Raw genomic sequence first — 25,000 nt, 5'->3', positions numbered from 1 at the left:
ACCCTGACAGTACACACAACACTAACAGTACACACAACACTGACAGTACACACAACACTGACAGTACACACAACACTGACAGTACACACAACACTAACAGTACACACAACCCTGACAGTACACACAACACTAACAGTACACACAACACTGACAGTACACACAACACTAACAGTACACACAACACTAACAGTACACACAACACTAACAGTACACACAACACTAACAGTACACACAACACTAACAGTACACACAACACTGACAGTACACACAACCCTGACAGTACACACAACACTGACAGTACACACAACACTAACAGTACACACAACCCTGACAGTACACACAACACTGACAGTACACACAACACTGACAGTACACACAACACTGACAGTACACACAACACTGACAGTACACACAACACTGACAGTACACACAACACTGACAGTACACACAACACTGACAGTACACACAACACTAACAGTACACACAACACTGACAGTACACACAACACTGACAGTACACACAACACTGACAGTACACACAACACTGACAGTACACACAACACTGACAGTACACACAACACTGACAGTACACACAACACTGACAGTACACACAACACTGACAGTACACACAACACTGACAGTACACACAACACTGACAGTACACACAACACTGACAGTACACACGTGTAAACCAAAGAAAGCCCCAGACAAAAGCCACTGACCAGAGGGTGTGCTGATGGCTCTGAGTGGTCGACGTCGTTGTTGTGGCGTCTGTTGCTGTCCAGTTGTCTCTGGTCTACGTCCAGTCTGCGCTCGTTGTGGCATCTTCTGCTTCTCCGGCGTGGAGTCTGTGTTCTCCTGGATATGGACAAGGAAGAACTGCTTGTATACTGTGTCTAAAAATAACTTAATCAACAGGTTCTTGTACTCAGAGAGACTAGCTGAAAACAAAAACAAAGTCAAAAAATCACAGAATGAACAGACATTTTTAGAGCAAAAATCAAGACATGAAATTGTTGTGTAACCTTTCTCTCAGAAATTGTGTTGAGGAGAAAAACAAAAGGATGTTGTGCATGTGCATTCCTATACAAAACAGATGGACACTGCTGATTGGTGCCTCAATCTCCACACTACCAGCGCTATGCCAGAGTAGGACAAATGTGTCTGCTGCTGACTAGAGCCCATCCATCCACACAAATCCCCTTGCCGCTTTGTGTATAAACTTGTGTATCAAATGACTGGTATTCTTATCTACTCTGCTGTGGTAGCAGATGAAATTGCATGCAATACACTTTTAGTCTCCTTACTGTTGGGAAACAAACTGACAGCTATTTCTTTGTCCATGCGTCTCGCTTGTGCAGACTCTTCCTGGTGTCCGAACCACCCCCGTATGCATGCATGCACACGATAAAGATCCCAAGGTGACAGTGAAAGTCTCAGGGCCTTGAGAAAAAACCCAAATGCATGCATGCACACGATAAAGATCCCAAGCTGACAGTGAAAGTCTCAGGGCCTTGAGAAAAAACCCAAATGCATGCATGCAGGAAGAAAAAAACAAACAACAACCTGGGTCGTGCAACTCCTTTGCTGTACTTTATCCCAAGGGAGGAAATTCCCAATCGGCAATAAAGTCCACCAAATATCCAAAATACCGAAACAAAGGCTGCCAAAGCCACCTACCTGCCCTGAAGTGGACAGGACATTCTCAGCCAGCTTGACCATGGACAGTCTGCGTCGCTGACGTTCCTGGTCCTCCCCCCCGCTGGACAACCGGCGCTTGTGATTTTCCATCATCTGGATCACCGCATGGCGCGTCGCCTTGGCAATGTCCGTCTGTGACCTGTGTACAGAGATACGCTTCGTTATTGGTGTGTGTGTATGTGTGTGTGTGTGTGTGTAAAATGGGGTTAAATTTGTAGAAGTTACGAGCAGAAAGTCAGAGAAAACAGGGTCTGAAAAAAGATTAAAAAAATATGGCGAAATCGTATGTATTCCCAGTTCTGCAGCACTCTCAACAACAATTACAACATTGCACTGAAATCATCTTCTGGTTCCAACACAGGACATTATTTACAAGGCAAGGCAAGGATTTATCCAAGAAACCCCATGGGGGTACTTGGAAAAAGAAAAGAAAAAGAAAGGAAAAAGAGCAGCCACAGGTCATGCAACTCACGATGGGGGCACTCCACTGGGACCTGCAGTGTCTGAAGAATCACGTCGTGCGGGAACAGGAGTGTTCTTTCCAGCGGCAGGAGTAGGGGCATTCTTCCTGGCGCTACCCACCTGGGAGGTGGAAGGTTTGGACTGTGGTTGTCCGGCGGCTGGTGTGCCACTTCCGTTAGCTGTCTGTTGTACAGAAGATAACGTGTATGTCATAATGGCTGGCACATTTCACGCACACGAACACATGTGTGTGTGCATACAAATGAACCAAAGAGCAGCTGAACTGGAAAAAGCCCAAAATGATTTGTCATATTGTTTAAATCTAGCACATCTGAACCTTTCTATGTACACATTTTCATATTTTCAAAGAAGTGAAAGCTGATCTGAAGAACACAATGTACATCATGTCGATGCGTTGGACTTGCATGCATGCACACCGCTAATACATTAACATTTTCTTATCTGCGTGTAAAAAAAAAAAAAAAGGACAACAAAAAAAGGGGAGATAATTACTTGGACAGGAGTGGCGGCGGCTGGAGTGGCCTGCCCCTGTTCAGCGCCCTCTGTCTGCTGTTTGTCAAACTGTCGCAGGTCGTACTCCACCTCACACGCAAGCTGCTTGTCCTCCGACAGGATGTCTGCAATCGTTCAACACACACCGACTTGATCCTTTGATATAATACTTCTCTTGAACCTGTTCGTCGCTATCAGCTTGGGTTCAAGCCCTGGGCCAGAGTGGCACGGTGGTTAGAGCGCTTGCCTCTCACGGTTGTGGATTTGAGCCCCCCTTTGGGCTTACACAAATACCCGATTGTTTGGAGCGTTCTTCAGCTCCCCCAGCTGAAAATGGGTACCTGACCCTGTTTAGGGCCAGGGAAGGTGGAGGCTGCCAGGAAAGTGAGTGGGCAACGCCCTCATAAAGCTGGCCCTAGACAACTTGACACGTCTCACATGTTACTCCCCTACCATCAAATACGGTTATGAAAATACCTTTACCATTACCTTTACCATTACCATTACCTTTACCCCCGAAACACCCCTGAGTGCACACAGGTGAACAATAAAGATCCCAAGTTTACAGCAAATGGCTGGGAAAACACGCACACATGGATGCAGAACTTAAACTTTTCCCTACAAACTGCCTGCCATCTTCTATCAAATTGCTGGGCTTCTGGCTTCTGACCAATCCATGCACCCATGTTTTTGCTCCCTGAATCCTTCTTACTCTTAGCCAATATCAGGGGAAATGTGCCCAGAACTCTAAAATAAGACCAACCAAGGGAAGGGAGATCACCAATCAAAACCCATAAAATAAAAGAACAAGAGTTAATGGAACCTATCTCATAGTGCATTGCCAACAAGAGTTAATGGAACCTATCTCATAGTGCATTGCCAACAAGAGTTAATGGAACCTATCTCATAGTGCATTGCCAACAAGAGTTAATGGAACCTATCTCATAGTGCATTGCCAACAAGAGTTAATGGAACCTATCTCATAGTGCATTGCCAAAATGAGTTATGTAAGAGCAAAGACCTGTCTTTTTGAGTAAAAGAAAAAGAAGACAAAACACAAAAACAGACAAAGCATTGGAAGCAGATTCAAAGAAATAATGCCGCAACAACCAGAAGAATAGGGAGAGGAAGAAAGAGGAGAGGAAGAATAGGGAGAGGAAGAAAGAGGAAGAAAGAGAGGAAGAAAGAGAAGAGGACAGAGGATCTAGGAGAGAAAAGAGTAGAAGAAAACGGTGACATTGGAAGGCTGACCTTTGATCTCGTTCTTGAAGTCTTTCATGAGTTCCCTGAAGAACAGCATCAGGTCTTTCAGCAGTGGCGACCTCTCTCTCTCCAGCTGTACACACACACATTACATTTAGTCTATCTCTCTACAAATACTGTCATACTACAGTGGCGACCTCTCTCTCTCCAGCTGTACACACACACATTACATTTAGTCAATCTCTCTACAAATACTGTCATGCTACAGGATTAGCTGTAATCTTTACATGGAGAATACAGTGGCACCTGTGTTGAGAGGCCACCTCCAGATAAAAGGACAAATGTTGTCCCTCTGTCTATTGTCTTTACAGGGGTGGGACTCTTCTCACAATTGAAAAGAAAAAACTGTCCTCCCCTATGAGGGGTCCGTGGTGATTGGCTACGTGGAACCATGTTTATGTCCCTATCGTCTTCCCTTTTCTTATTGTATCATGTTTAAATTGAATAAAATCTTGTTTCAGCCAGAAACATGTCCACAATACTGCAGATGTCGTCACACAGTTCCACAAGACACACAACAAGACACGTACAAGACACACAAGACATGCACAAAACACACAAGGCTCATACAAGATATGCACAAGACCCACAAGACATGTACCCTGTGTTTGAGTGACAGCACGATGGGGATAACCTTGAGACACACACAACAAGACACGTACAAAAAACGTACAAGACACACAAGGCTCATACAAGACACGCAAGACATGCACAAGACACGTACCCTGTGTTTGAGCGACAGCACGATGGGGATGACCTCAAGACACACATCAAGACACATACAAACAAGAAGGGCAAAGCCCATACGACTCACATGCTTTACACATTTTCCTACCAAAATACATGTGACCTTGACCCAAGGTCAAGGTCATCCAAGGTCTTGCAACACAAAGCTGTTAATTCAAGACATAGGAAGTACAATGGTGCTTATTGGCTCTTTCTACCATGAGATATGGTCACTTTTAGTGGTTCACTACCTTATTTTGGTCACATTTCATAAGGGTCAAAGTGACCTTGAACTTGATCATATGTGACCAAATGTGTCTCATGATGAAAGCATAACATGTGCCCCACATAATTTTTAAGATTGAAACAGTTATCTTCCATAGTTCAGGGTCAAGGTCACTTCAAAATATGTATACAATCCAACTTTGAAGAGCTCCTGTGACCTTGACCTTGAAGCAAGGTAAACCAAACTGGTATCAAAAGATGGGGCTTACTTTGCCCTATATATCATATATAGGTGAGGTATTGAATCTCAAAAACTTCAGAGAAAATGGGAAAAATGTGAATAGCTGGTTTTTAGGCAACATTTATGGCCCCTGCGACCTTGACCTTGAAGCAAGGTCAAGATGCTATGTATGTTTTTTGGGGCCTTGTCATCATACACCATCTTGCCAAATTTGGTACTGATAGACTGAATAGTGTCCAAGAAATATCCAACGTTAAAGTTTTCCGGACGGACGGACGGACGTCCGGACGGACGGACGGACGGACGGACGACTCGGGTGAGTACATAGACTCACTTTTGCTTCGCATGTGAGTCAAAAACGTACAAGACACACAAGGCTCATACAAGACTTACAACAAGACACGTACCCTGTGTTTGAGTGACAGCACGATGGGGATGACCTCGTCCTTCAGGTTTTTCTTGACCACCTGTGTCAGCAGCGTCTTCTTGGCTGTCGCCATGACAACAGTGGCCATCTCCATCTCGTCCGACGCGTCCTCCACACTACGAGTGCTGCGCAGCGACGTCAGCTTGATCTCCTGTCGTCAGAAAAAGACTGTGTATTTTTGTCTGTGGGCTCTGGAGCACTTTAGAAGTTTTCACTTTGAATGTTTTTAGGTTTCAGTTGTTTACTTATCGACGTTGTCGTGGAATTTTGGCGTAACTGGTTTTAAACAGCTTATCAAGGGAGGAAAAAAACAGATTATTTTTTATTATGAAACAGTGTTTATATTCGTTCCTGGCACGAATACAAAGATAAAAGAATGTTAATTCATGCGTTGTCAATCGTATTTAAGAGAATACTTTTCATGGAGAATGATTTACTTAGTCTAAAGCTCAAAAACATCAAAATTGCCACACAAACGAGTTACGCCAAGCTATGTGTCATACAGACTGAATTGTCTTGTTTCATCCACCACCTTTCACACATTCCAGCATAATGCTGTCACTGTGTCACATCCACCACCTTTCACACATTCCAGCATAATGCTGTCACTGTGTCACATCCACCACCTTTCACACATTCCAGCATAATGCTGTCACTGTGTCACATCCAGCACCCTCAATCATCGTGCGGTCGGTGTGTGTGACTGACCTTACAGCTGAGGATGGCCAACGCGTCCTGCAACAGCTGACAGCTCTCCTCGTCATACACCACGTCCCCGTCCACCACAGCTCCAAGCACCTGTACACAGTGACACACGATTAGTTCTGTTCTCATCTTAACACAGCTCTCTTCGTCACGTCAACATCAACCACTGCTCCAAGCACCTGTACACAGTAATAGGCAGACATGAGAATAGAAAACAGTCAAAAAGGAGCAAATAAGGTTTGCCTAATCCAAAATATTAGGGAAAAAAAAGATTTCATCAAGTTTTTTTTAAACATCCATTAGCACAACTTTTCTAAAGAAAAACACACGACAATCAATGAAAACAAACTTTAAATACTTCAGAAAATGTCCACACAAACATTATTAATGTGGCCTTAAAATGGCACGTTTCAGTTCACACACAGGCATTCACTCAACTTCCACACACAGGCATTCACTCAACTTCCACACAAAAATGTGTATCCAATCTGACCTCCTGTGAAATCTTGGCCATGAGAGGGAAGCGGTGCTCGTCCTCCATGTGCTCCAGCATAAAGCGGTACAGCTTCATACGCTGACTGCACACACCCACACATATATATAAACAGAGAAATTATAAACCCAGAATAACAGGGTAGAAGGATGTTATGCACGTAAAAGTCGACTCGTATTTTGTAAGAAACGTGTTAGAAACTTGAGAGTGCTTTTTGAAGCCCACAAACACAAAAGAAGAAAAGAAGAGAAACCATAATCAGTAGCAACATAAGTCCCCTCCACAAGTACCTGCCATGACAGGCCACCTGCAATGTAGGGACACTGGGTTTGACCCAAGGGTGTCCTTTCATCAAAGGTACCACTGCCATTCTTTTTGTCCTTATTCCCAGTGCCAGCTACCCACACTGCGCAGGGCTGATTTGACACACTGTCTTTAGGCGATTCAGCAAACACATTATTGCACCCAATTTTGTACCCCAACTAAAGCATTCATTTCAACTTTCTATGCCATTAAAGGCCCTACACTTTGCTATCTGACACACTTAAAAAATTGATTTGGCTTTCTCTTCGTATCTAAAAGATGCCAGGTTTATTCTATTCTGTATTTTCGTCAAATTTCAATTGGTACCTAACATTTTTGTTAGGTCCATTTTGGGGGTTCCCTTATTTGATCCAAAAAACGTGGTCATTTTCGGTTTGTCCTACGCCCATAACCGTATCTCATACGTGGGATTTGGGTCAACAAGATTTCAGGACATTTCTGAAAACTAAATGGGAGGTAACCACTGTCCAAGTACTTGTAGGGGCTCTAAACACATTTCTTTCCCATAGACCGTTCGGATAAGTTACTACCACTGTGGCAGTGAAGGGGTTAATGACATAGAAAGTTTGATTTGACACGGGAATGAATGTTTAGTTGGGGTACAAAAATGGGTGCAATAAATTTTTGGCCAAGTTTATTTCAAGTTTCATTTCTTTCCCTCTCTACAGCTACTTCAGTATCAAAATAACAAACAATGATTTTTTTTTTAATTAGGACTCCCTACTCTTTTTTTCTTCTGAATGCAACAAAATCAGTTACCTGTGGTTCTCTTTTCCTTTCAGAGAGAAGAGCAACTTCTCCCTCTCGCTTTGTGTATACTTGTTGAACACTGGAACACAGTCAGACATAAAAACATATAACACACATCAGTGCCAGACGCACGCTGGATAATGAATTAAAGATACAAATGTAGCAATGTTATCCACTTAAGATGTCTAAACAGAGGAAGACTGCTTCTTTCCCCAATTATTCTTCCTACAAGACAATAAATACCAACCCCTTAGTACACTTGTACAAGTTAATCCAAAGACCCCAAGACCTTCCAATACTCCCCTGCAAGGTAGCCTTAATTCTTTTTGACACATTGCCTAGAAGACCCTATTACACTTATGCAGTATAATGATCACACTCTTCTGATTCTGAAGGCTTTCCTAGGGGTAAGTTCAAAATTGACAACAGATTCTGTGCCAGAGAAAACAGACTACAGACTTGAGAACCACTATTTTGCACTTGGCAGTATTTGCAAATTGTTTATTTATTTTGTTTTTTGTTCTTTCTCAATTCAAGCTTCCTGCTTTTGACCTCTCATTCCTAATTTTCATCCAGTATATTTCATCCAGTATATTTCATCCAGTATATTTCATCCAGTATATTTCATCCAGTATATTTCATCCAGTATATTTCATCCAGTATATTTCATCCAGTATATTTCATCCAGTATATTTCATTGAACAAAAAAGAGCAAAATGGTGATGATTTCCAGACCTGGGAGAACCAAACTGACCGTTGTGCTTGGTGTAGTCGTTGAAGACGAAGATGCTCTCCAGCAGATGTTGTGACATCATGGTCGGGTGGCGCTTCATCAGGTGAATGCCCAGGCAGTACTCCGCTGAAATGCAAAGCTCCGCGTTTGAAAATACAGTCAAGAAATATTTTGAGACCTGACAAAATCCCAGAAAACGAGGTCTTTGAAAGGAGGAGGGCTGATCATATAGACAAATTTACAGACTTTACGATAAGAACATCTTGTGCCGAGGTCTTAAAACGACGATTTAAACCAAGTGAGGCAGAAACTAGTGGTCACAGTAGGTGGACGGCCGGGCACAAGTAATAGCTGCCAGAAACTAGTGGTCAGAGTAGGTGGACGGCCGGGCACAAGTAATAGCTGCCAGAAATAATTCCTTCAAATGTGAGACTGTGTGAAAAAAACAGGGGAAAGGGTTAATCAGCACTCACCGAACGCGACGATGTCCGGGTGAGGGTCAAGCAGGGTCACCATAAAGCGGAAAAACAACGCTCCCTTCCACTTCAGGTAGTCCTCCTGTGTCAAAGATAAACATTGCAGGAGAGAGAGAAAGGTAGGGAGAGAGAGAAAGGTATGGAGAGAGAGTGATAGTACAGTGGGACCCATCTTTTTAAGACCCGAGAAATTCAGGTCTTAAAAAGGAGGGCAAAGCCCATACGACTCACATGCTTGACCTTGACATGACCTTCAGGGTCAAGGTCAAATAACTAAACCTAGCAATGACATCATACACTAAGAACTGCTTTACACATTTTTCCTACCAAAATACATGTGACCTTGACCCAAGGTCAAGGTCATCCAAGGTCATGCAACACAAAGCTGTTAATTCAATACATAGGAAGTACAATGGTGCTTATTGGCTCTTTCTACCATGAGATATGGTCACTTTTAGTGGTTCACTACCTTATTTTGGTCACATTTCATAAGGGTCAAAGTGACCTTGACCTTGATCATATGTGACCAAATGTGTCTCATGATGAAAGCATAACATGTACCCCACATAATTTTTAAGTTTGAAACAGTTATCTTTTATAGTTCAGGGTCAAGGTCACTTCAAAATATGTATACAATCCAACTTTAAAGGACCCTTGCGACCTTGACCTTGAAGCAAGGTCAACCAAACTGGTGTCCAAAGATAGGGCTTACATTGCCCTGTATAGCATACATAGCTAAGGTTGCCATTCTCGATAACTTCAGAAAAAAAATGCGAAAATGTGAAAAATGGTCGTTTTTAAGACAACAATTACGGCCCCTGTGACCTTGAACTTGAAGTGAGGTCAAGTTGCCGCACATGTTTTTTGAGATCTTGTAACCATACACAATCAGGCCACATCAGCTGTTGATAGACTTAATAGTGTCCAAGAAATATCCAACGTTAAATTTTCCGGACGGACGGACGCCGGGACGGACGACTCGGGTGAGTACATAGACTCACTTTTGCTTCGCATGTGAGTCAAAAAGGAGGGCGTCTCAAAGTGGGAGTTTGTTTGTTCGTTCATGGGCTGAAACTCCCACGGCTTTTACGTGTATGACCGTTTTTACCCCGCCATTTAGGCAGCCATACGCCGCTTTCGGAGGAAGCATGCTGGGTATTTTCGTGTTTCTATAACCCACCGAACTCTGACATGGATTACAGGATCTTTTTCGTGCGCACTTGGTCTTGTGCTTGCGTGTACACACGGGGGTGTTCGGACACCGAGGAGAGTCTGCACACAAAGTTGACTCTGAGAAATAAATCTCTCGCCGAACGTGGGGACGAACTCACGCTGACAGCGGCCAACTGGATACAAATCCAGCGCGCTACCGACTGAGCTACATCCCCGCCCCTCAAAGTGGGAGTAAATTTAGAGATGTGAGAAAACAGGGAGGTAGTCTTAAATCTGGGTAGGGGTCTTGTAAAAAGGGGTTTAGCTGTATACAAAAGGGAGTTCAATTGTATTACTACTGTCCAAACAATCAGAAACACTCCCGACTCTTTCACTAGTAATTCTCTAAACCTAATCACTTTGACACACATTTTTTTTCTCTCACTCACAAAAGCGTAAAAACCTACATCAAAAATGACAGGAGGAGAGACGCACCCAAACACTTCTGAATACTATAACTCACTGATTACTCAAAAGAGTCAAAAAGTGTCAGCACCCACCTGCAGCAGTCCAGTGAGAAGTTCCAGCGTCTGTCGCCTGACGATGGGAGCAGGGTCTCTCAGACAGGTGGCCACCACAGGTAGGTAGGGGTCCACTAGTGTGGCGTACCTGTCAACACCAACATGGAGACACAGTAAGTGACGTACATACAGGTAGACATGAGATGAGGTCATGGTCCATGAGTTAGCCTGTCCATGCCCGGTAGCTCAGTTGGTAGAGCACTGGACTTGTGATCGGAAGGTCGCAGGTTCGAATTCGGGCCGGGCCGGACACGGGTCAACTTTATGTGCAGACCCAGAGACGGAAGCCATGTCCCACCCCCGTGTCATCACAATGGCACGTAAAAGACCTTGGTCATTCTGCCATAAGTGCAGGTGGCTGAATACACCTAAACACGCAGACACCTGGGTAGCGCGACTCCGTTGCTGCTAGCTTTCCACTGGGAGGAAGCGACCCGAATTTCCCAGCGATGGGACAATAAAGTAATGAAAATGAAATGAGAAATGAAAATGAAATGAAATGCCATACTTTTTGTAAACCACACAAACACACAGAGAGAAGACAAACACACACGCACACACACACACACACAAGAAACAATATTCAAATGAACATTCAACAAGAGTTGTGGCACTGAAAAGGACCAAAAAGAAGAAACTGCATTAGAGATTCTAAATGATCTCCAGTAAGCTGCACTGAAGCCTCAATGGCATGGAAGAAAAAATCAGACATGTAACCGTCCACTCTTCAGATATTCAACTGTAGTAAATATAGCATATGCAAGAGAAAAGAATCGCGTGAAGCAATATCAAAACATTTAGTCAATCTGTCAGCCTGAAACCAAAACATCAACACCGAAAAAAGTCATCACCGAGACTACACATAGTAAGGCTTGGCTAGCCCAAACCAATAACTAAGACTGATTGGGCTTGTCAAAAGTTAGACTAAATATAAATATAAAAGAATTTAGAGTGTGTTGTTGGCTGACCTGACACAGAGGTCGCGGAGGATGACGACGATGTTGTTTCGCACCATGTCGCTGGCCTCGCTGGTGGAGATGTCCAGTTCCCGCGCCATGGCCGGCACACACTTCTTGGCCACCGCCTTGTCCTGCAGACACAGCTTGCCTGGGACACAGTGTGGAGAGTAATAAAGTGAGTAACACACTGACACTGGAGGGTTGGAAGTGACTGGCATAGCGGTAAGCAAGCAGTTCTCAAGGAGAAAGCATTAAAGGCACAGTGCAGCTCACAGCCTTCGTTTTGCGTTTTTGTTGCAGCTGAGTGCATTTACAGTTCAAAAATCCTCCTATGGTAGTAAAACAAACCCAAAACTACCCAACGACGACAACTGTGAAGCTCGACAGTTTCTTGTTCACGCGAGTGCATAAATTAACCTAGTTATTACGTGGTGTTTGGTCGGAGTTCGATTCAACTGAGTGATTCCGGCCTCCATTTTGTTTTACACAAACTCATGATGACGTCTGACATAGTTTGCTTAGTGACGTGTCTTTTTGTGCATGATGTGGTGATCTACCTGATCTAAATTTAGATCCAACAAGAGGCGAAGCCTTCAAGGCTCACGTAAGAAATCGACAAACAGTAACACAAACTCAATCACTCAGTCACACATACACACACACACAGTAAGCATAGGTGACACTGTGCAAGAAAGCGAGACACTAGATCTAGATCTGTCTGTCTGCATGTAGCCTACTTACAAAGTTACAGGGACACGACTGCCAACTAGTCTCGGCCCGCACAAAAAAACAATGACCGAGACGTTCAGTAATTCCTTCGCGTGACGTCTAACCCTCTTACGCCATAATGTGACGTCTTCAAATGACGAAATGTTAAAGTTTCTACCACAGACACACACACGCACAGACAGACAAAGTTATGATCGCATAGGCTACACTTACGTGAGCCAAAAAAATAGGTCAAGACCAGCCGGGTCCGAGTACGAAATTAATTCGTAAAAAAATCGCAGTTCTTGACTCTTTGGGTGCAAGTCAATGAAACTTGGTAGTTCTTCTAACGGATAGCTGCCTGAGGTATGACTAAAAGCCCCAGGGGCTCCGTGCACCTGGATTTGACAAGTTCAGTACCTTTAAAGTGTCAACAGTTAGAACTGAGTTGAAATCCCGGTGGCGACCGCCTGGCGGGTTAAGGGTGGAGGTCTGTGTGATCTAGTCCCAGGTCAACACATGCTAGTGCCTCATCCCCCTTCGTGTACAAGCACACGACAAGCGCACCGAAAAGATCCTGTAATCCATGTCAGAGTTCGGTGGGTTATAGAAACACGAAAATACCCAGCACGCTTCCCCCGGAATGGGCATATGGCTGCCTGAATGGCGGGGTAAAAACGGTCATACATGTAAAAGTCCACTCGTGCAAAAACATGAGTGAACGTGGGAGTTTCAGCCCATGAAAGGAGAGAACTGAGAAAAACAAAGCACCGTTGCAATACAGTGCTTTCGCAGCAATAAAGAAAATAAAGCCAAAAACCAAATGAGATAAAAGCCTGAGAGCAATTTATAACGAAAAAGATCCAAACCACAAACCCTGATGCAATCTTAAAAATGATCTCAAGAACTTTCAAAACATACAATTAGTCAAAAGTTCATCGCCAGGTTCTTTATGTATCATGTATCCATATATAGGACTGGGTGGCCGAGTGGTAACGCACTTGCACTCGGAAGCGAGAGGTTGCGAGTTCGACCCTGGCTCAGGGCGTTAGCAATTTTCTCCCCCCTTTCCTAACCTAGGTGGTGGGTTCAAGTGCTAGTCTTTCGGATGAGACGAAAAACCGAGGTCCCTTCGTGTACACTACATTGGGGTGTGCACGTTATAAAGATCCCACGATTGACAAAAGGGTCTTTCCTGGCAAAATTGTATAGGCATAGATAAAAATGTCCACCAAAATACCCGTGTGACTTGGAATAATAGGCCGCGAAAAGTAGGATATGCACCGAAATGGCTGCGATCTGCTGGCCAATGTGAATCGAAAATTTTTAAGTAAATTTTCATTTCATTAATATACTTACCCGAATCACATAAAAGCATTGACGCAGTCTAACATGCTAAGATCTGAAAAGGCTACCCGTCTTAAAGAATTTTAAAGGGAAGCAACCCAACACAAAAAGTGTAAACACAGGCAAGGTAATGACTGTCTACCCGGGGAGTTACCTCCCATCCAGGGTTACATGACGTCACTTCCCCTGTAAACACCACGTGTAACTCATACGACTTAATAGACTAAAAAATCATATGCGGGGTTGGCGGGAGGGAATACACTATGTGATTCGGGTAAGTATATTAATGAAATGAAAATTTACTTAAAAATTTTCGATTAAATTACATATTCTTACTCCGAATCACATAAAAGCAGATAGCTTCAACAAGGCGGTGGGAATGAAATAAAAATCCAAACTCACCTCAAACCCTTGCAAGGAACTGACCCCCTGCTATGAGCGCGGGGAAAGTTCTAGAGCCATCTTGCCTCACGGAGGAGACGTCCCTGAGGTAATAGTTGAGAAACACGTCCTCGGAACGCCAGTACGCCGTGCGTAGGACTTCGTCCAGCTTGTGAGACTGAAGGACGGCCAAAGAGGACGCCCAAGCCCTGGTTTCATGGGCCCTGGTCAGGGGCCTGATTCTTTGCCAGGAAGTTAGGCCGGAAACGCAAGCTAATAGAGCCGTCGGGCTCGTTAGAGATGTCCGCCGGGTCCCCTGACAGGGCGTGAATCTCACTTCCCCTGCGAGCCGTAGCTACAAGCAGGAGAAAAAGCGTTTTGCGCGTAAGGCTAGCGAAACTAGCCGCGGCCAAAGGTTCAAAATCTGCGGAACGAAGAAATTCGAGTACCAGAAAGAGATCCCACTTCGGGAGGGAAGAACGAGAAGCGGACTCTTTGAGAGCAGCGCCCTTGATCACCCTTGAGATGACGCCAGTGACGTCGATCGAGCGTCCCAGCTGCCGTAGCGTGACGGCGATGGCGGATCTTCGCACCCTCAAGGAGGAAGCAGACGCTCCTTGAGAGGAAAGAAACGCAAGGTGGTTCGCGACGTGCATGGAACGAGGAGCCAGCGCGTCCAAACCACGGGCCTGACACCAGGTCGCCCAGGCCTTCCAGTGAGACGAGTACACCGACGAAGTGGAAGCCCTATGAGAGCGTTCCACCAGGTCCAATGTCTGCTCAGAAGCACCGGAACGCCTCAGTGAAGACCGGACAACTTCCACACGTGAAGTTTCAGGATTGAGGGATCCTCGTGTGGAATGCCGGTGCGAGGCTGAACCAACTCTCCTCTTGCGAGAGCGAGAGGGATTGGTGGGCCGTGAGCGAGCCTCAGAAGGTCCGGGAACCACGCCTGTGAGGGCCACAGGGGCGCAACCAGGAGAAGATCCGGACCCTCCATTTCCGCCTTCCGGATCACTCGGCCGAGTAACTGGAAGGGAGGAAAGGCGTAGGCCTGGAGCCTTGTCCACGGAAAGGCCAATGCATCCGTCTGCCAAGCCTCGGGGTCCGGGAATGGCGAGACGAAGATCGGCAGCCTCTTCGAAAAGCGGGTGGCAAAGAGGTCCACCAGAGGCTTTGGGACAAGGGCCCAGAGACGAAGCAGTGCCCCGTGAGTGATCGTCCACTCTGATTGAAGCACTCTGTCGGAGCGACTGAGCGCGTCCGCCAGAGTGTTCAAACTCCCCGGGAGGTACCTGGCCGAGAGAGTGATCTGGTGTTGCCAGCACCAGGTCAGAATCTCGCAGGTCCTGCCCGAGAGAGACGGGGACCGCGACCCTCCCTGCTTGTTCAGATAAGCTGCCACAGTCGTGTTGTCTGTGAACAGACGAACATGCTTGGCGTGAAGGGAGGGCCGAAACTCCGCCAGAGCCAGGGCCACGGCCTCTAGCTCCAGCAAGTTTATGTGCCAATGGCTCTGCTCTGCCGACCACAGGCCCGACGCAGTCTGTCGGTCTGTGTGTGCACCCCAGCCCATCAGAGACGCATCCGTAAAGAGGTCTGTGTCTGGGGGGGGCAGGACAATCGGCACGCCCCTGCAGACCCATGCCGTGTCCAACCACGGAAGGGTCGCTGACTGGAACCATCCCTGCAAAGGGATGAGGACGTCCCAGTCCACGCAGGCAGAGTCCACATACGGTTTCAGGGCAAGCTGAAACGGACGTTTGTGTACCCTGCCCAGAGGCACCAAGAGAGCCATGGACTCCATCTGTCCCAAGATGGAGGCCAGCGTCCGGAGGGAAGCCCTCGGGAGAGACAAAGTGGCGCGGATAATGGTTTGGAGCTTGTCCACCCTCCTCTGAGAAGGCTGGACCGTCCATGTAACCGTGCAGAAAGACATCCCCAGATAAGTGAACGTCTGTGACGGCACCAACTCCGACTTTGTCCGGTTGATCGAAAAACCCAGCTGGTGGGCTTGACGAAGAACCGCCTGGGTATGACTGGAGCACCCAGACTGGCTTTGGTTCAGAACCAGCCAATCGTCCAGGTATGCTCTCAGCCGTATACCCTGCGACCTCACCAGTGCGCATAACTGTCTCACGACCATGGTGAAGACCCAAGGTGCGAGAGACAGCCCGAAAGGCAGAGCGCGGAACTGGTAGACCTGATCGTCCCACCGGAAACGGAGCCATTTCCGGTCGGACGGATGCACCAGAATATGGAAGTATGCATCCGTCAGGTCTATGGAGGTCGCCCAGTCTCCCGGGCGGAGGGAGTCTCTGACCGACGCGGGCGTCTCCATCTTGAACCGTATCGTTCTCAGGAAAGTATTGAGATGCGATAGGTCCAGGACGGGACGCCACGCCCCCGAGGCCTTTGGGACGGCAAACAGCCGCCCGTAAAAGCCGAGGGATGTGTGGTCTAAGACCCTCTCCACCGCGCCCTTCTGCACCAGAGCAACGATTTCCGCCTGGAGGACGGACCTTGCTTCTGGCGAGGAGGGAGGCTTGAAACCCGGCAGACGCCGCGACAGAGGTGCCTTTCTTTCGCCCCAAAGCAGACGAAAGCCCGATCCCACGACGCCCACGATCCACTGGCTGTGCACTAGGGCCGCCCAGTGAGAAAGTGCCCTTGAAGGGCCCCCCGCCATCACCAGAGTGGAGGGCGGGGGGGTGGTGGGACCGGGAGCACTTCATTGGGGGTGAGGCTTGCTACCAGAGCCGCCTCGCCCCTTGCCGGGCGCCGATCTTTTTCTCGAGCCACGAGAAGCCGATCTGGCCTTCTTCTGTCCGGCAGGCCTGGAAGAACCAGAGGCCTGAGGCTGTTTAGGCGGAGCGGGCTGAGCCTGTGAAGGCTTGGCCTGCTTGAACGCCTGCAGAGAGAAATCAGAGAACTGAGAATCCCTGTTCATCTGTATTTCAGTCTTCCTGGCGTCGAACGCCAGACGGCCAAACAGAGAGCCCTCTGTCATGGGAGACGCCCGCAGTGTGTCACAAGTGGACTGGTCCGTGAACTGAGAGTGACCCAGAAAAAGATCTCTCCTGCTCATGACCGTATGTGCGTACTGCATCGCTGACAACCTCATTTGCTCTTCATTGACTCTAGCCAGAGCCGAAAGAAGAGTTGAGATGTCATCAGCGTCCTGCTCGACCGCGAGGACAAAGGGGTCCAGCGTCTCGGTCATAGCCCTGGTAAGGGAACGCAGGAGCGTCTCGGAGATCGAAGCCAACTCTAAAAGCTGACGACTAATCTCCTCCGATGCCATGAGGGTATGTTCGGGGAGAACAATCCCCGAATCACTCTTGATAGGCTTTGCCAGCAACGAAGCCAACTCCGGCGTGACCGGAAGCGGTGCACGCGGAAGGGCAAAAGGAGCAAGCCAAGAGCGACCTGTCTTCGGTAAAGCAAACTTCTTGTGATGTGTGGGCACAAAAGACGCTTGCGTATCCGAAGCCAGCCAAGCCCGAGCCAGTTCCGGAGCCGGTCCGTAAGGTACCAGCAGAGGAACAGCGATGCCCGGCTGCGACCTTCCCGCAGGAGAGGGTCGCGCCAGCACCTGAGAAAGCTGGTAGGCAACTGATGGGGATTCGGCGAAACGAAAGCGGGAAGCATCCTCCTTCTCGTACCGAAAATCCGCCATCGCGGAGGGAGCGGCAGAAGCCGACGTAGGCAAAGCCACTGCCCCCTCTGCAAAGTATCTGGATGTAACTTCCGCCGCGTCCTCAAGCGCCAGTCGAAGCTGAGACGGAAATCCAGAACGAGCAGCTTCACTGACTACAGACTGCGTGTCTGCATAGTCGAGCGAAGCGTCCCGATCATAGCCCAATGAACCAGCAGCAGTATGGTGTGCAGGAAAACCGGAAACCGGAGAACCGGTAAGCCGGAAATCATCCTGGCTCATATCCTGATCAACAGGAAACGCAGAGCCGGAAGACGCAGTCACCATTGCCGCCGGAACTGAACCGGAAGTCGACATCGCACTAGACAAGTGCCGTGAAGACTGTGTAGGCTGAAATGTCGTATGAGTTACACGTGGTGTTTACAGGGGAAGTGACGTCATGTAACCCCGGATGGGAGGTAACTCCCCGGGTAGACAGTCATTACCTTGCCTGTGTTTACACTTTTTGTGTTGGGTTGCTTCCCTTTAAAATTCTTTAAGACGGGTAGCCTTTTCAGACCTTAGCATGTTAGACTGCGTCAATGCTTTTATGTGATTCGAGTAAGAATATGTAATTTAATGCGTGATGTATTGTGTAAAAAAATTCCATCTCACATGGCATAAATAAATCCCTGCGCCTTGAATATGTGCGCGATATAAATTGCATAAAAAAAAAATTAAAAAATCCCTGCGCTTAGAACTGTACCCACGGAATACGCGCGATATAAGCCTCATATTGATTGATTGATATATAACCTGACATGAATCAAACTTTGTTTATCTGAACCTACCCAGCGTAAGGAAGGCGATGGCTCTGATGGGGCCGGACATCTTGCAGCCTCTGAACTGCGAAAGCTGTGTCAACTGTGTTCCCTGTGAGCTCTGGGTGACCTGTGACCTCTGGCTGCCATGTGACCCCTCCGCACTGACCTCTGAACCCTGTGACGCGTTCACAGGCTGGCTGGCTGAAGTCAGGCTGTCAGTCTGGTCACCTGCGGGGAATGATGACCAAAAGTCCAAATTTGAGGCAGGGCAGGGTGTGATAACTGGTTTGATTGCATGCAATGAACACAAAAGAATGGACACATCTTCCCAGCAAACATTCTGCCAGTGGCAATGTGCCTACGCCGTATCACTTTAAAAAAAAAAAAAAAATACACACAGATTTTTATGTCCTCTTTTGTCGTTGGCATTGTCACAGAACTATGCTCGAGTCAAATCTAAAACCAATTTTTCAAACTTGGGCGGGAGGAATAAACTGGAAAATGAGCACCCCTGTTGAAGCAAAAGGGGTTGTTATAGATAGGTGGTTGCTATGGAAACGTGAACTATATACCACCTCTCAAAAGGGCCACCTGCCAACCATTTTCTCCCCCTATATAATGAATCTTTTCATAGCAATCACCTGACCATAACAACCAGTTTTGATCGGTCCCTTTGGCGGTCGTTATGTACTGGTTCAACTGTAGATGTCTTTGTGGACAGGTAGTCGCTTTTTGATCGGTGGCCGCCAGAGGACGGTTGGACTGTGCATATTGAGAAATAATCCGTACCTTCATCAGTGATGCAGGGTGCGGCGACGAAGGACTGGACCAGCATGGCGGCTCGCTTGGGTGTGAGGGAGGGACAGTGAAGTGCCACCATCCCCAGTGTGAACAGGTAACACATGGTCTTTGTCTCGTCACACGGAACATCACCTGTAATGAGACACAGCGTGTGAATAGTGTGACTCTTTGCTTTGAATGTGTCATCTGTCTGTTTGTTTGTCTGTCTGCCTGCCAACCTGCATATCTATCTGCCTGTCTGTAAAACTAGAAGACATAGGCAGTACAAAAATGTGCATTCAACAAAGTTAATTTTTTCTTTGATCCAGGTGGAACAGGCCAACAAATATAATAATTATGTCAAGAACATGAGGGTGAGGAAATAAGGAGAAGAGAAGTGACTCACTGCTGGAGTCCTCATCCAGGACAATGGCGGAGAGATGGTGATCACAGGCCACGAGCACATCACGCCCCCATTCCTGGCCGCTCTCAAACGTCACGCCGGGCCAAGCCTTGCTCAGCTGGAAACAACAAATGTCTAACATGTACACACAAAGTCACAAGCTGGAAACACAAACATCACACATGTACACACACAGTCACAAGCTGGAAACACAAACATCACACATGTACACACACAGTCACAAACACAAACACCACACATGTACACACAAAGTCACAAACACAAACATCACACATGTACACACACAGTCACAAACACAAACATCACACATGAACACACAAAGTCACAAGCTGAAAACACAAACATCACACATGAACACACAAAGTCACAAGCTGGAAACACAAACATCACACATGTACACACAAACATCACACATGAACACACAAAGTCACAAACTGAAAACAGTGATAATATGATCACACATGCACACAAAGCCTGTAGCCAGACCCACAACTAAGCCCCCATCAAACAAATCAAAACAGAGTGATCTTACATTCACAGAGGGCTTCCAGCAAGAGCAACATCTCAATTGAAAACACAGTACATACAAGGTACAGTGGAACCCCCCTTTTAAGACTCCCTCCTTTTTAAGACGTGATTTTGTCAGATTTTTGGAGGTCTTAAACGGGGGTTTCACTGTATCAAGCACGGTCTAAGACAGGAAAGCATGTGATTCAAATTCAGAGTTCAGTTCTGCAACAGAAATTTGAAATTAAAGTGTGTGTGATGTAACCTGCTACATGCATCAACAGTGTACACTTGATCAAAAACCACAAGGAGATGGAAACATAAAATGATTCTGTATTGTGAGGTATGCAAAGATTTTGTATAAAGTGACTCGAAAATGTTATGACGGAGCTGAAATGTACATGCTACCTGTCACAGGTGCCTATGTTGTTGACCACACCTGAAGATGTGCTTACACCTGACAAAACAAGCCACAACTTGACTCACCTGACTGGCAGCTGAGGCCAAGGCAGAGACCAGACCAGTTTGCAGATCAAACCTTAGCAGGTGTTCCTTGAACTCATCTGAAAAATAGAAAAAAATAATATTCAGGAATGGTTTTTTTGCCATCAGTTCGAAATCGCCCAAAGCTGTGCCAAGATTTTGACAGAGCGGCCAAACTTTTCACTTTGGGGAAAAGTCAACACCAAGGACTGCATTACACTTCCGAAAAATAGCTAAAACTTATTAATAATTTTGGTAATTTTCTGAAGTGAAAAACGTCCTGGCAACATCCTACATATAAATGCAATGAGCTGTAGTCGTCCTCTACCCAAGAATGGTCACAATGCATGGCTGACGTACAGAAGCTTCAACAATTCTAATTGTACCTGGTTTTTCAATGCACTGTCACATTTGACTTACCTATCAGCTGCAACTGTAGATCAGAGGCAATGGCCGGAGCGTTCAAGCCGATGATACGAAGCACGTTCTCCCACACGTCTACCTCTGTCTCACCTGAACATTGCAAGTGGTGGTCAAAAATTGGACACAAATTCTACATAGCAACATAGCAGTTCCACACAATCAAATAAGCTGATTTCTACAGTGCTACCTGCCATGTGAGGCCACTCCAGCGAGAAAAATACACCCAAGAAAAGACACCTTTGGTTGTCCTTTTGTCCATTATCTTGACCCAGATATATACCTGTCATGACAGGCCACCTGTAATGTAGGGACACTGGTGTTTGGTCCCAAGGGTGTCCTTACAGGGCAGGTACCATTGTACATACAAACAACCACCAGAGAAAAGTGACCTGCAGTATACAGTCTTTACAAAATGTGATTAAAAATACAGTCAAACCAGTCTCTAACGACCACCCAAAGGCATGAGCAACACTGGTCTTTATAAACAGGTGGTTGCTATGGAAAAGGTGAATAACATAGAAGAAAACTCGTCTGGGACACTTCAGAGTGGTCGTTATAAACCCGTGGTTGCTATGAAAAAAATGAATTCCATAGAAGAAAAACTCGTCTGGGATACTTCAGAGTGGTCGTTGTCAGCAGGTGGTCGTTTTGAGAGGTGGTCGCAAGGGCAGGTGCTACTGTATGCGAACCCAGGCCAGTTTATCCAAGAGATAATTCTACCGTTTTAGATTTGTGTCAAGTGTATACAGTGCCTCAGATGACCAATGGTAGTGTTAGTACAATGTAGTAGTGCTACCTGTGATGGTGTGGTGGTGGTCGGTCCAATATTTCAGCACGGGTTTCATGTCGACCTTCACCTTGCTCATACAGACGTCTGACAGGAAGCTCCACGCAGCCTGAACACAATCGCAAATGTTTCAAATGTTTCATGTAAACAGTTAAATTCATCATGTATTCCCAATAACAGTGTCAAACACATGAATGAATTGCAGGAACACAAACGCACATATCCAACAACACAATGCTCAAAAGTAATCTTGTCAAAGTGGTGACAGACAAGAATTTTTTACATAATTATTTTCTCAGAGAGATCAGAGGTATATCGGCAAGTGAAAAAGAAAGGGGGAGAGGACCTAAACAAACTGAACACAGAGTGAAAGAAGCAAGAGACCTGGTCGTTGAGTGTGCCGATGTCACTGAAGAAGATATGACTGAAGATAAAGGGGGACGGAAGCTAAACAAACAGAACACAGACTGAACGAAGCAAGAGACCTGGTTGTTGCGTGTGCCGATGTGACTGAAGATGGCGGAGATGAGTGATGTTGTCAGTTTCTTCTGCCTCTCCCACAGCCTGCATACTTTCTTCAACGACCGCCTGCAACAAACACACACAGTCAGACACTTTTTCAATGACATGCATGGCATGTAACACAAACGCCGGGAAGGCATGCTGGGTATTTTTGTGTTTCTATAACCAACATACAGGCATGCGCATGATAAAGATCCAAATGTTTCAGTGAGTAAAATAAATATGAAAAAGATTACATGGGCTATCCCCATTATGACAAGCAACCAGAAACTTAGAAATGTCCATAACTTTGACTTTAGAAACGGGCTATTTCCTGTGTTTCAGCCTGACAGAAGATACCATCTGTGAAAATATCAAAGAACACAAAATGGCGGCCTGACCTGAGGTCTGTGTTGTCAGGCTTACTGATGAGAGTGAGCAGCTCCCACGCCATCGTGTGGTCCGCACTCTTGGTCCTGAAACACAAATAGTATGACATGGGGATCAAATGAAACTTAGAGGATAAGCGACTACATTTAAAAAATTGTGACTAGGGATAAAAGGAAATAACATTATTTTTTGTAATCTATACATTACTCACCCTTTGCCTAAAACATAGAAACCTAAATAAAAATTCTGCTGGAAGCATATGCGTGCACACACACACATCGCTAACATATGCACATACACACACACACCACAAACATATGTACACACACACACACACACACACACAGGTGCACGCACACACAGGTGTGCACACACACACGGCGGCATTCATGCGTGCCACAGGAGTGGATGTCTAGAAGGAATGAACGAGAAGAAGAAGACCCACACACACACCAGACAGGTAGAAATAAGACCCACACACACACCAGACAGGTAGAAATAAGACCCACACACACACCAGACAGGTAGAAATAAGACCCACACACACACCAGACAGGTAGAAATAAGACCCACACACACACCAGACAGGTAGAAATAAGACCCTCACACACACCAGACAGGTAGAAATAAGACCCACACACACACCAGACAGGTAGAAATAAGACCCACACACACACCAGACAGGTAGAAATAAGACCCACGCACACACCAGACAGGTAGAAATAAGACCCACACACACACCAGACAGGTAGACCCACACACACACCAGACAGGTAGAAATAAGACCCTCACACACACCAGACAGGTAGAAATAAGACCCACACACACACCAGACAGGTAGAAATAAGACCCTCACACACACCAGACAGGTAGAAATAAGACCCTCACACACACCAGACAGGTAGAAATAAGACCCACACACACACCAGACAGGTAGAAATAAGACCCACACACACACCAGACAGGTAGAAATAAGATCCAGGCCCATCACTACCTGTGTGCAGGCACCACGTTGGAGAGGATGACGGTGTCCAAGATATCCACACACACACACACACACACACACACACACACACACACACACAGACCTGCCTACCCCTGAAATGTACCATGTGTAGTTTTGGGTGTGAAAATAAGGCAAATGTGTAGTTTGGCAGGTGAATGTGTAGTATTTCAATTTGATCAACCCAAACCGCAAAACAGAACAGTTACTTATACCGTACTAAAACAAACACTCAACACTCCAAACAAAACTATTACAATGTGAACAATACTCCTCATACAAATACAAACAAAGCCCCCACAAAAATACAAGCCAAGCATTAAGTTTATTTGTTAAGAAAAAAATTATTAACTAGTTTGGAACATTTGCATGGGTGAAACTGATCAGAATTAAAAATAAGGAAAATGAGGCCGGGGTCCAGGGGCCGCCCACGCCCTGGTGTGGTGCAGGGGCAACGCAAGAAAACAAAAAATCAGGCTTTTAAGGGTAAAAGTAGGCCTCTCCTGGTATCTCAAACACACAAATTTGCACAGAAAACAATGATAACAAATGCCAAGCTATAGTCCGATAATTTGCGCGCTCAGGGAAACAAAGATTCAGCGATGTCCGGTCACCGTGTTAGAGAAAATACAGATCGGATCGCCGGCGAAAAAAAAAAAAAAAAATTTTTTTTTTTTTTTACAGATTTTCAAAATAAGGAATTCTTTATTTGACCAATTTCATTTGGCGGATTTCCGCCCTAAGGCGGAAAAGTTTCACCCATGCATTTGTTAAAAAAAAGCTATGTTGAGGGGTATGCAGTTCATATACAGTGGGACCCCCTATTCAAGACCTGTGACAATCTGAGAACATCAAGTCACAAAAAGTAGGGACTGGGAGTATGTGTATCAACATGAAGGCAAATTTGCATATAAACAGAACAGGTTTGCGTCCGCAATAATACTAATATGGCAGGTCATTGCCTCTGCTCTCTTGTTACTGATCTCTAAAAAGTGAGCTTGTCTTGGTCTTCTTTCCCTGGCACGGGTTTCTTCACAAAACAGTCCAATTTTTCCTCTGCTTTGGTCGGGATTTC

General features: G+C 46.0%; 2 protein-coding genes across 2 annotated transcripts in view; both read right to left on the bottom strand.

Annotated features, from left to right (window-relative positions):
• The window catches only part of LOC138971931 (uncharacterized), a gene marked incomplete at its 5' end in the record, with an annotated part of 1,255 nt that extends 720 nt beyond the window's left edge, over positions 1–535 (bottom strand). The window contains 2 exons of the mRNA XM_070344777.1: positions 27–237; positions 466–535. Of these exons, the coding sequence (XP_070200878.1) occupies positions 27–237; positions 466–535 (281 nt within the window). The remainder of the gene's footprint in view (positions 1–26; positions 238–465) is intronic.
• Positions 1–25,000, bottom strand: part of LOC138970564 (condensin-2 complex subunit D3-L-like) — a 52,934-nt gene that overhangs the window by 7,001 nt on the left and 20,933 nt on the right. Inside the window, exons 21-41 of the mRNA XM_070343030.1 lie at positions 22,934–23,008; positions 22,517–22,619; positions 22,041–22,140; positions 21,242–21,334; positions 20,825–20,901; positions 19,814–19,928; positions 19,417–19,560; positions 18,655–18,855; positions 11,740–11,878; positions 10,751–10,859; positions 9,036–9,120; positions 8,584–8,688; positions 7,839–7,908; positions 6,756–6,840; positions 6,266–6,355; positions 5,538–5,708; positions 3,927–4,011; positions 2,676–2,800; positions 2,173–2,345; positions 1,680–1,839; positions 722–857 (exon numbers count right to left, since the gene is read on the bottom strand). Of these exons, the coding sequence (XP_070199131.1) occupies positions 722–857; positions 1,680–1,839; positions 2,173–2,345; positions 2,676–2,800; positions 3,927–4,011; positions 5,538–5,708; positions 6,266–6,355; positions 6,756–6,840; positions 7,839–7,908; positions 8,584–8,688; positions 9,036–9,120; positions 10,751–10,859; positions 11,740–11,878; positions 18,655–18,855; positions 19,417–19,560; positions 19,814–19,928; positions 20,825–20,901; positions 21,242–21,334; positions 22,041–22,140; positions 22,517–22,619; positions 22,934–23,008 (2,441 nt within the window). The remainder of the gene's footprint in view (positions 1–721; positions 858–1,679; positions 1,840–2,172; positions 2,346–2,675; positions 2,801–3,926; positions 4,012–5,537; positions 5,709–6,265; positions 6,356–6,755; positions 6,841–7,838; positions 7,909–8,583; positions 8,689–9,035; positions 9,121–10,750; positions 10,860–11,739; positions 11,879–18,654; positions 18,856–19,416; positions 19,561–19,813; positions 19,929–20,824; positions 20,902–21,241; positions 21,335–22,040; positions 22,141–22,516; positions 22,620–22,933; positions 23,009–25,000) is intronic.

Source organism: Littorina saxatilis, linkage group LG7 (genome assembly GCF_037325665.1).
Source record: "Littorina saxatilis isolate snail1 linkage group LG7, US_GU_Lsax_2.0, whole genome shotgun sequence".
NCBI classification, from domain to species: Eukaryota; Metazoa; Mollusca; class Gastropoda; order Littorinimorpha; family Littorinidae; genus Littorina; species Littorina saxatilis.
The sequence above is the reverse complement of the archived record's forward strand: the minus strand, read 5'-3'. Positions and strand labels throughout refer to the sequence as shown.